The sequence below is a fragment of the Protopterus annectens genome, chromosome 7.part0 (assembly GCF_019279795.1).
Source record: "Protopterus annectens isolate FY-2018-M chromosome 7.part0, PAN1.0, whole genome shotgun sequence".
NCBI lineage: Eukaryota > Metazoa > Chordata > Ceratodontiformes > Protopteridae > Protopterus > Protopterus annectens.
The window spans coordinates 279,105,240-279,117,616 of NC_056739.1; the positions used below are offsets into that span (position 1 = coordinate 279,105,240).

General features: G+C 39.6%; 1 protein-coding gene across 6 annotated transcripts in view; it reads right to left on the bottom strand.

The window, feature by feature from the left end:
- TFEB (transcription factor EB) overlaps positions 1-12,377 on the bottom strand; it is a 1,305,476-nt gene that overhangs the window by 151,356 nt on the left and 1,141,743 nt on the right. For all 6 annotated transcript variants that reach the window (XM_044076758.1, XM_044076756.1, XM_044076757.1 and 3 more), the window contains 2 exons: positions 9,040-9,288; positions 1,596-1,691 (listed from right to left, as the gene is read on the bottom strand). In XM_044076758.1, the coding sequence (XP_043932693.1) occupies positions 1,596-1,691; positions 9,040-9,288 (345 nt within the window). The remainder of the gene's footprint in view (positions 1-1,595; positions 1,692-9,039; positions 9,289-12,377) is intronic.

Sequence of the window (12,377 nt, forward strand, 5' to 3'; positions counted from 1 at the left end):
ATGTAAATAATAGTTTCTTAAGGAATGATTCATGATAGAAAATGCAACTGACAGCTCCCTTTAGTTTCATTCAAAAGATGTTTGCACTTCACCTTCCTTTGTTAAGCAGGAAGTTTCCATATTTTTCTGGTTCTGCTGCAGCTATCGGCCATCGGTTGTGTCCCAGATTCCTCCTCCTGATCTGCCACTCCACCTTTCTTCAGCACTTGGCCAACTTATCCCACCCTTACAGACTGGACCCTGAAGGCAGTAAAATCTTACTGCAGATAACAAGGAATATTTGGCAGAACTGCTCATGGCAGTTTTGTAAGCTCGTGTGAGTTGCATATTTTGATCCCAGAATAAGTAATTTTCCTTCTACATTGACAACTGGTGAAGCTTGAATATAACATAAAATTCTGGAGACATCATCTTCATGATATAGACAGGATAAAGGCAGCTCAGTAAATGACAACAGAGGTCGTAGTCTGCACTCATTAGTCATATAAAAGGAGATGAGTGTAACATATCCTTGAAGAAAAAAAAAAAGAAAAAGGTATATGGGGTATATATGGTCAAAATGTTTAGTATCTTGAAGGAATGCACAGTCCAAGTGGATACAACCTTTCAAAACAAAGGGGTGCACTGGAATAAGGGATGCAATCGGAAGCTACTAGAAGGATGGCTCAGAGATGATGTGTTAATTACTCCATGAATGGTTGTAAATGGAAAAAAAGTTTCCCTGAATAATAGTACCATCAAAAAGCAGTTCTCAGAATTAAAATAAAAATATTCAGGAAACCAATAAGCTGCTTAAAAGAACTGGGATCAGGGATCAGCTATGTATTCTGGATGGACCAAGCAATCCTTCACTGCTATAAACCTGTTTCTTTTGTAATTGGGCAGTTTCAACATTCTGTGTTGCTTTGCTAAAGCTGCTGGCACAAAAGGTGTCCATCTGAGTCCCTCTTCCTGCTTGCTCTGCTCATCCTCTCTTACCTTTCACAGGCACACCCTGAACTCCATGCAAAGTGGCAGCTATCTAAAAGTACTAAGTTATATGTATGCATGAATAGGAGTGGTCAGCTAATCGTAGCACTTACTTGATGAAACAGCAAATTATAATCAGATGCCATGCAGAGAAAAATAAAGATTAGTAAGACCACACAACATACAGTCAGCCCAAATAATACTTAACAAAAAAAAGAAACTTTTACTGAACAGTTATTAAATGCGAGTTAAAACAAAAATGCATACACTTACCTGGGGAAAGTGTGTATTACTAATATAACTAGCTGTACATTTTAGCACCACCAACCACAATTTGTAACATTTCAAAACATTATGAGTCAGTAGTCTAAGTAGAAATCTCTGAAGTGTACTTCCTAACAGCATGCAAACTACACACACATTAATCTTAACTGTAACATTTATATATAGTGCACACTATGATTTTAGTTTTACATTGCAAGTACTTCTGCACTACAGTATGAAAAAAATGCATACATCAACACTTTCAACATGATATTCATATCTAAGCACAAATCTCTAGTAAAACTGTTGCAACTGAACATGGAGAGGGGCTTGGGGTCTCTTAAGTAAACATGGCTACTTACTGTGCTTGGCGACTGCTGTGTTGGGCCAGTGTACACCAGACTATCATCATTGTAACTTGATTCCAGGCTGATGATATCATCGATTACATCATCCATCTAAAATGTATTATTGGTTTACATTAAATCAGTTTATACAGACATGTATCATTATGAACACAGTCTGCTTATATGAAAGCAAGTTTTTATGCTTACCCTATACCATGTTACAAGTTACAATACATTTTTTTATAACAAGCATTCACAAGAACAACAGAGAATTAAGTTACCAACAATAATTCTAGTCTAGCTAAAAGTTGTAAAAGGACACCAGAAACCCATCACTAGCCAGGTCACTACTCTGTCCATTTTAACATCAGTGGCCTGATCACTCAAGACAAACAGGAACCTAACAGTTAATAAAGTTACTGAAGCACATCTCAAGGAAAGGTCATTATGCAGATTGATGAGAAGAGTTAATCATTCACCTGCTACTTTCTCTTAGGTTATGATTGCTTGGGGGATGGACTATCAGAAAAAAAGAAAAACATTTTTTTTTCTTTGTAGATTCCCATTTGCCTTTTACAGGAAAAGAGAGAGTTTGAAGTATATCTTTTTAAAAACTGTTGGCCTGGTAAGCCCACTGGACTCGACTGTCCCCTTCAGTGGTGACCCAGGGGCACTGTCTGGTTAAGTGAATTGCTCAGAGTGATACAGTAAGCAAATTAAGTTGGAAGAAATTAAACCTTGTGCCCTGGGTACAGGAAGCACCTGTAAAAGATATTTTTAATATTAAATAGTAAATCCAGTCATATTTCTCAGACATCTCATTATAAGGGCTAGCAATACCCAAAGTAAGTATGCTGGTGTCTGAAGTGATCTCTCATTTTCCCTGAATAGCTGCTACCTCTTCAATAACAACTCTCTAATTTCGCTCATTGAATATTGAGGGATACAACGGTAAATTCACACTTGCTGCTCAGCAGCATTTTATTTTATTTATTTATTTACATTTGTTGCCTGGGAGTGTCCGACTGGACGTAGGTCCATTTTCAGCGGAGGCCTGGGGAGAAAAGCTCCACAGTTAAAATAAACAGACAGTAGTTACATTGGGTTACATAGCGATTAACAATTTAACATAGCAATTACTTACAACATATTTACAGATGAACATAGTACATCAGTAGACAACTAGAATCTTTATCTGTGAAGTACATAACAGACATTAACAAATGTTACAATAAGAAGTTCCTGCTGTATAATAAGTACTAAGCTTATGAGCATCTGAGCTTGCTATAATCAAGGTAGTTAGTGGAGTGGAAAGAAAGGTAGTGGTTGGATGGGGTGGGTGATATTAAGAGTGGGAGTTGCAAGGGCATAGCCAGTATATTTTTAGGTGCGCTTTTAGTAAAGTTTTGAAGTGGGTGCATGATGGTATAGAGGTAATTGTGGGTGGAGGGAGTTCCATAATTTGGCTATGGTGCAAGACAATAGTGCTTCACCAGCTGAGTTATTGGCTTTAGTGATCTGCAAGTGATTTTTGTTGCTGGATCTTAGTGGTCTGGTGGTGCGATAGGGTTGAGTAGATTCTGGAGGGTTGGGACATTTAGTGGATGGTTTACTAGTTTGTGGGAGAGTGAGAGTTGATACCATTGAAGGAGGTGAGGGAGTTCAAGCCCGCCCAGTTTCAGCAAGTGAGAGACAGTGGTGACTACGGCAGGATGCCCCTGTGGAAAATTTGGCGATTTTGTTGTAGCAGGTCTCTAGCTTGTTTAGATAGCATTGTCTTAGATTGGTATATATTGGAGAGGCATAAAGTAGGGTGGAGATAAGGTGGGAATTTGCTACTGAAATCTTTGCTGCTTTGGTGAGAAGTTGCTTATTTCTGTATAACACTCCTAGTTTTTTGTGGACTTTTTTTATGGTCATGGATATGTGAATATTAAATTTTAGTTTATTGTCTATTTCCACTCCTAGCAATTTGGTGTGTTCAGTCGGGTATTTAGTGGTGTTGTCTTTTGCTGTGATGTTAAAGTGAGAGTTGTTTTGAGTATGTTTGGTGGCTTGGAAGAGGAGTAGTTTAGTTTTGTTTGGGTTGATTATTAACTGGGCATCGGATAACCAAGTTTCAACAGAGGAAAAGGCTTCCTGTGTGACTTTTTGCAGTTTGGGTAGGACTGGGCTGAGAAGATGATGGTTGAGTCATCTGCGTATTGTATGAGTGTGCCATGTTTGGTGGCAGAGGCTAGATTATTGGTGAAAACAGAGAAGAGTAGGGGTCCAAGGATGGATCCTTGGGGAACCCTTATGGTGACAGGTAGTTGGGGAGATATGTAATTCTGCCATACAACGGATTGTTGGCGGTCAGACAGGTAACTCTGAAACCAGTTGGTGACTGACTGACAGAAGGATAGGCTATTGAGGACAGAGATGAGTTGTTTGTGTGGGACCATGTCAAATGCTTTAGATAGGTCTAGGAAAGTAGCAGAGGAGAGATAGCCATTGTTTTTATGCTAAAGGATAGTGTTAGTAAAGGAGAGTAAGGCAGTGGTGGTGCTATGGTTTGGTCGGAAATTGGAAAGGAGGTTGTTAGTAAGGAGGTAGTCTGAGACCTGAGTGTGTATGCATCTCTCCAGTATTTTGGAGAGTGGCGAGAGAATAGCTATGGGGCAGTAATTGGTTAGTTCTGTGGAGGGTCCACGTTGTGGAGGGGAATTATGTGTGATACTTTCCACAGTGTGGGAACGTAACTTTCTGATCTGTTAATCAAGATGGATACTGGGTAGGCCAGAGCATCAGCTGCGATTTGTAGGTATCCACTTGGGAGGTTGTCTGCTGCTAATTTGGTGGGCTTAAGTTTAGTTAAGAGTTTATTTTTTTATGTTGGAGGTAGGTACAGGAGAAAAAGAGAAGGTAGTGGGGAGATTAGTAGTTGAAGGTGTGGGTTGAAGGGGAGGGGGGTTGTGTTGTTTAGCTAGTGATAGTATGGTTTGTGTGAAGTGTGTGTTGAATGAGGTAGTGATATTTTCTGAGGAGTGAGGGATGTTAGAGGAGGAGGAGTACTGACTTTACCTGGGTGGAGGATAGAGTTTATGGAGGACCAGAATTGTTTGGGGCTGTGTTGTGAGGAGTCTAGGGCAGACTGGTAGTACTGGAATTTGTCCTGTTTTATTAGCTTTTTGACTCTATTGCATAGTTCTAGGAATTTCTGTCTAGTTGAGGGGGTTTTGGTTTTGCACCAGTGCTCCCAGGCTTTATCCCTGTTTTTCATTTCTGACTTAGTGGTTTTCTGTAGCCATGGGGAGGGTTGTGTTTGGTTCTGGAAAGTCTTATGGGGGCATGGTAATTAAGGATGTTCAGGAAGGTAGTATTAAAAAATTCAACTGCATCATCAAGACTGAGGTACTTTAGAGGATGCCAGTTACATTCTTTGAGGGATGAGATGAATGTGAGTGGGTTAAAATTTAGTTTCTTACATATTTGATGGTAGATGACAGGTTTAGCTTGGTACAGGTATTTTTTTGAGTAGGAATGTTGGGGAGTGATCACTGAGGCTATCTGATAAGCAGCCTGTTATATATGACTGGGGGCTCTTACTGACTAGTATCCAATCCAGGTTAGTGTGCTTGCTGGAGTTTTTATTTATCCTGGTTGGTGACTGGACTAGTTGGGTGAAGCCATGAAGGTTTACATGATGGGTTGGATGGTTGCCAGAACAGGATTGCCAGTCAATATTGAAATCACCTAAAATGATAGTTTCTTGGGGGAGATGGTGGGTAGACCATCTGAGGTGGTTTTCTAGTGGAGGGATGTTTTGGCCAGGTGGGAAGTAGCATCTGATTATGTTGATGGTTTTGTTTTGGTTTATTTTGAGGTTGGTATATATTATTTCTTCATTGCCTATTTGTGGAGCTGATGATTTTAAGATCTGGATGTTTAGATACTGTTTAAATATTATAGCTACACTGCCTCCTTTCTTGTTTAGCCGGTCTACTCTTAGTATGCTGTAACCTGTAGGGAGTATTTGCTCACTGGTAATGTGAGGTTTTAGCCAGGTTTCTGTCAGGATGACTATATCTGGGGAGTACAAGTCTATGGTGGCATGGAGTTCATGGACGTTGTTGGATATACTTCTAATATTTAGGCTTAGTAGAAGGAAGTCACTTATTAAACTGATATAGTGCTTCTAGCTTATATATATATGTTTATTTATAATCTGGTAATGGGTAGGTGGGCTGGTCTGAAGGCCCTTTTCAGCCACAGCCCAAAAAAGAAGTACACCATATACAAGAACAAATGCAAAATCTAATGTTTTTCTTTTCTGAAGTGTCTTTGAATAAACATGCATGTTACAGATCCTTATGCCTTGTTATACAGTCATATGTAAAGAGAAACATTGCAGAAATACAGTTAACAGTAGAACCAAAGTTGTTTGCAATATTTACAATTCATACATAAAGTTCATTTGGAATGTCAACATGTAAAGAAACAAGCAAGGCAACATTTAGGATAACAAGACAGGAAAGACCGCCATGTTTTATCGGTAGCATGCTGTTAGAATTCAACATTTCTCAGTGACTACCTTGCTGGAGGTAGTATGCAGTCAGATAGCAAATGGTGAGGTTAGCCATTGTCCCTAAAGCACTTATACTATAATTTCTTGTGCAAGTGTTCATAGAAGGCATTTTAAACTCTATGAGAGATTTCAGGATTTGGAAGTCTGTTCCATACTGTGGGCCTTAGTCGGCAGAAGACACATTTTCCAGTAGCGGTTTATATGGAGGTCTCCTTAATGGGATAGCTTTCTCCTGGGTACTTCTTAGGGAGTAAACCTGGTCTTGAATGGGTAGTTTTCCATCTCAGAGTTATACAGCAGTCACTGCTTAGCACTTTGTGAATGAGTGCCTAGGAAATAAGTTGACTTTTTGGTGACTGAAAGCAATTTTAGACATTGTAGGGGTTTGCAATGGTGAAATCTGTTATTGGCAAGGAGGGCAAATCTGCAAGTTTTATTTTCTGTTATCTGAAGTTTGAGATTTTTGTGCTGAGTAAAAGGTAACCAGAGGAAGACTGTATTTCAATTCAGGAGGGCATCATTTTTGGCTAGGGAAAAGCAGGCTGAAGGAGAAAGTAAACAAAAGATACACATTAGCAAAGTTTAGGTTGAGTGAGTACTGTGTTACTGACTTTATCTATGTTATCTGAAAAAGTTAGAGAAGTGTCACAGTTACGTCCTAGGTATTTGTATTCAGAAGCGATGAGAACGACATTGATGTGCTCTTCAGTGATGTTAATAAGAAGTAAATGAGGGAGTATTTGTAAATAGCATTAGCTTATTTTTTTTGTAGTGAATTATAAGGTGACTGCAATCAGCCAAGATACAGAGCTTTGATAGACTGTTGTAGTTTGTTCTGGAGATTAGAGGGGTATTTACTGGCTTGTAATAGAGGGATGTTATCTACATATAGTATGATATATCAAGGGATGGGAAGTCATTTTTCTGATCACTAATAAATAATGACAACAGAACAGGACCCAGGATTGAACCTTGTTACATATTAAGGGTGCCAAACGATGGTAAAAGGTTGTTAGTGTGGACAACAGTCATTAAGGCATGCACAGCAACATTTATAGCATTCATATACAGTCTTCTAGTAGTAGCCTCAACCTTGGCTCCAGATGATTGTCACTGTTGAAGTGACTCCCCGAGCCCATATGCAAAAGTGGGAAAAAGTGGTTGTGGAAGGCTGGATGGGCTCAAATGCACTGTACCAATGAGCTAAGCACAGACAGACACCACAGAATTTAATATGTATGCCAATCACAAACACTGAGGGTGAACTATGCCAGTCTAGATGTCAAGCTGGTAAGATTTTAGACAAACAGGAAAAATACCAGGTAAAAATACTTCAAAAAAACTAACAAAATTACATTCTTTCATCTTTCAGCTCTCCATTACATGTCTTGCTCTAAATTATACACAATTTTATTATATGCCTTATTCATTCAAACGTTCGCAGTCATATAATTTAACTCATTCCCTCCAAAAGAGGTCTGGAAGTTTGCACTGTAACCACCAATGGGAGGAGTCTAAGCTTTTTGATAGAATTACATTGTGCTCACACATTTCAAATAAATGTTCATATCTCTGGAACCAAGTGGTTACTAAAGAAGTGTAAATGGCAAACGTCAGCGCAAACTACTTTTATAGTGGGTACTGTTCTTTAGGTTCTAGGTTTTAAACTGAATTATATAAGTCACAGTAAACTTAGTAACTATTATATTTATAATATCTTGTAAACAACGTAAAATCTCTCAGTAACCACTCAAATTACACACATACTGCCAGTAGCATTTTGTTCATCCAGCGGAGAGCTTTCACAGGAGGCTAAGCAGTTCTATCTGTGCTACTTGATCAAGAAATTTAGGAAAGCTTGAAAATCAATGACAATATAAAATAAATATGAAATAATTAGCAACTAATTTGTCTTTACCTGCATCAGAAAGAGGTCAAATATCAACAGAATTATGTTTCCCATTGTGTAAGTTTTATTTTTAATAATTTGTATGTAGCTTGGTTTTAAAATTATTAATGCAAATATGAACAAGCAATACTTCACACCTAGAGACAAGCAATACTTCACACCTAGAGGGGTCAGTTGGATGCAACTGCAAAAGCACTTACAGGCATCATCCAGCTGTATTGAGGTAAAGTGTGTAGCTTTGTACTGGTATGCCTGCTTATCAATGTTTTTTGCTGTAGTCTTCTAGTTGTCTGTCAAGAGTACTCGAGCCTTTCTTGCCATTTTTTGTAAATACTTACATCTTGTATGCATTTCCACTTATTTACAAGTCTGTGTTTTTCTGGGTTAAACCTTAAATAGGATCACAAGGATTCATGTTCTACCCTGATCAACTAATATAAATAAAATAAATAAGCCTGCCTGTTTCCATGGCACAGAGGGATGGAGCCCTTACCGTGACCCAGATGATATGGTCTGATTAGTGGCACTGCCACTGAAGAAGCCAGGAAGGGAGCGGGAGAGGTAAACGGGCATATTGCCTGCTCACCTCTTCAATTAGGGTTGAGAATGGGGAGGGTTATATGCACTCCAATTCACACAAAGTAACTGAGATTTCTAAAGTGGAGGGTGGGCACAAATTGTGCTTGCCAAGGGTGGGGCTGCTGATGTGAGAGGACAGCCTTCACTGTCAGTATGTTGCACCAATTCCCCTATGCTTGACTGAGTGCATGTTGGTGGTTAGGATTAACAGGCAAAAAGCCAAATCACCCCTGATGGCTACATGAATGATGGCCTCTCCCCGATGACTCTCTCCCCATTGATGGGAAATGAATGGGTCTATTGCTTGGAAGGGGAAATGGCAAGAAGTAGGGACAAAAAAACGGCAAATTAACAAATCCAGTTTTTCCCCATGTTCAACCTGCATCTTGTCTCAGATCACTTACCTCTCGTGCTGCATTTCCTTCATGGTTCAGCCTGGTGCTTGGACTGTTAGGTGCACTGTTTCCTGTGGCAGACACCACATGCTTCACTCTAACACCTGGAGAGGATGCCGCACATTGAGGTACATGTCCCATAGAAAGGGCCTGTATGGTACACTTACTGGCAAGTGTAGTGGACAAGTATTGTTTCACTTGTTGTCGCTGTGACTCCTGAAGGTGGTATTTGGTAGGATTCTCCAAGTATGTTTGGACCTGATTCAAGAAATTAGAAATAATGAACAAAAATAATAATATATGTATGTCTCCAGGCATCAGTGAATCTAAAATAAAGGAAAAAATGCACATGAACATCATTTCATCTAGTTGTGATATACCTACATAAAACAAAAACAATGATTTAAGTATTACTTTCTCTGTAATGGTTTCTTTGTGAAATGGCTTAAGGGGTTTCTTAGCATATAACTGTGGCTTCCTTTGAAATCTCATATTTGCTACTCGTACTTGTCACATCTATGGTATTATGCAGACAGTTTACATTAGGAAAGGGTAACTGCATCTCAGACATTATAACCACAGCCAAGCATTGCAGACCTTATAACTTTAAATAATTAAGTATGCCGCTGTTTCTAGCTACAAGGTCAATGAGAAGACCAAAACCTAGATAATAACAACAGAGATGGTCTTTTTTGTGTGTATAAATTACAAATTAGTGAAGAACAGCTTCACAGTTCAGTTAGACAATGTAACCTGGCACTACAATTTCCACTCTGAACAAAGAGACAAATTTACTACCCTTACAGTGATGTAAAAGACTTGGCTACAAGCAAAAATCAAAGGATTCCACTACAAAAGACAAGATCACACTTGCCTGTGACAGCCAAAAAATGTAGTACGTAAAAGTATTTGTCCACACAAAGGTACATTTGGGGTACAAAAACCCTGGCTGTCAAACAAAATGTCAGCCACATCATGCCATTTTGGGGTACAACTAATTATGAAATGACAATCAATCATTTAGGCTATTGCAGGGAACAGTAATACTGCAGAAAAGATTGGATATAATAGAAAAATGCTTTCTCAGTTTAAGGTCTAAAGTAGCCCTTTAAACCATTTATTGTTATTTTCTAATAATATTAAAAGTGAATATTATCAACATTCAGTAATGTGAAAAGATAACGTTTCCGATCAGGAAGAACATGAAGTGAAGTGGAATAATAAATGATTGTATTACAAAGGTCACCATGATGATGAGTAACTGAAATCATATCACTATGAAATATTGGTCAAATCGTGCATTTTATATTCAATACAATTAGCGTCATTTTAATTTAAAGGAACAACATTTTTTACCTTACAGGTAAGCATCATCTGGGTCCTAATGTTCTCTTCAATTTTTCAACCTCTAAAGCCATAACAAATAGAAGACAGGCCACTCTCCAATGTCGCCATTCTGATGACAGAAAGTTGTTTAGCTTGGCTGATCATCTTGACTCCCTATACACACACACACACACACACACACACACACACACACACACACACACACACACACATACACTTCATGGATCTCAGTTAGGTTTCTGTGCACTCACTTCCACTTTTGCACCATTTATTGAGAATAGTTTCCCTACCCATCAGTCTGAGCCTAGGCTGTAGTCCTTTTATCTCTAAATAGGCATTACTATTTTCATCAGTCAGCTGCAGGTACACTTCACAGGAATGAGTCCAAGATGACTTACTATCTCAGCTTTATCCCCTGTATGCAGTCTTCCTCAGAATACTAATTTAGCTCATTCATGATGAAGATATGGTAGGGGGCTCCCTACTTCCCAGTTCTAATGCTCATCTGCGATGCTTGTCTGGCTCACTCCTTCATTATGTGCCAGAGATCTGTCATGTCATCCTCAAAGATGCTGCCGTATTTCCTCCGTCTCTAACTGCTGACGTGTAATGCTTTCACTACTTAATGCACACTTTACTTGATGGCTACCTATCATGGGTATGGCTTAGGCAGCAGTTGGCCAACTGCTGCATTTTGAAAGGCTCCACTATGAAATACCAGACAAAAAAATCTTTCCAGTCAACCCCACTGACAGAGCTACTCATGGGAAACTTAAGCCTTCCTTCTCCATTCCCCGTCCAACACCATGCCGTCATTCTCAAATGCATACTTAGAAATAATTGCAGATGCCCTACCCAGACAGTGATACATAATGAAGTCTGCCCAGACAGTGATGCAGAATCAAGTCTGCCCAGACAGTGATGCAGAATCAAGTCTGCCCAGACAGTGATACAGAATCAAGTCTGCCAGACGATGATACAGAATCAAGTCTGCCCAGACAGTGATACAGAATCAAGTCTGCCCAGACAGTGATACAGAATCAAGTCTGCCCAGACAGTGATACAGAATCAAGTCTGCCCAGACAGTGATACAGAATCAAGTCTGGCCAGACAGTGATGCAGAATCAAGTCTGCCCAGACAGTGATGCAGAATCAAGTCTGGCCAGACAGTGATACAGAATCAAGCCTGCCCACACGATGATACAGAATCAAGCCTGCCTAGACAGTGATACAGAATCAAGTCTGCCCAGACAGTGATACAGAATCAAGTCTGCCCAGACAATGATACAGAATCAAGTCTGCCCACACGATGATACAGAATCAAGTCTGCCTAGACAGTGATACAGAATCAAGTCTGCCCAGACAATGATACAGAATCAAGTCTGCCCACACGATGATACAGAATCAAGTCTGCCCAGACAATGATACAGAATCAAGTCTGCCCACACGATGATACAGAATCAAGTCTGCCCAGACAATGATACAGAATCAAGTCTGCCCAGACAATGATACAGAATCAAGTCTGCCCAGACAATGATACAGAATCAAGTCTGCCCAGACAATGATACAGAATCAAGTCTGCCAGACGATGATACAGAATCAAGTCTGCCCAGACAGTGATACAGAATCAAGTCTCTTTTTGCCAGTCTTGCTGTAAGAACTGGGGCAATGTTTGGTGTCAGCATGCACACCAGCCTAACAATGCAGTCCCCAGAGTCATCCTATTGTGTTACTCACTTGAGACCAGAAAAACTGAAGAAGCATGATGCACCACTATGGGGGATGTAATATTCAAATTCAAGAAAAGTGTTACATGTTCATCACAAATGAAGTCTTCCTAGAACATACTTTTCATGAAATACACTTGTGAGAATGTCTGTTGCCTGAGACATCTGCCAGGAAGCTGTGCCTACAAGCTGACAAGAGGCTTTTGTGTCTTCACTGTGTGTCCACTCCTCCCTTAGGAGTATCATACACGCAACAACTACTGTTGGCTCTAG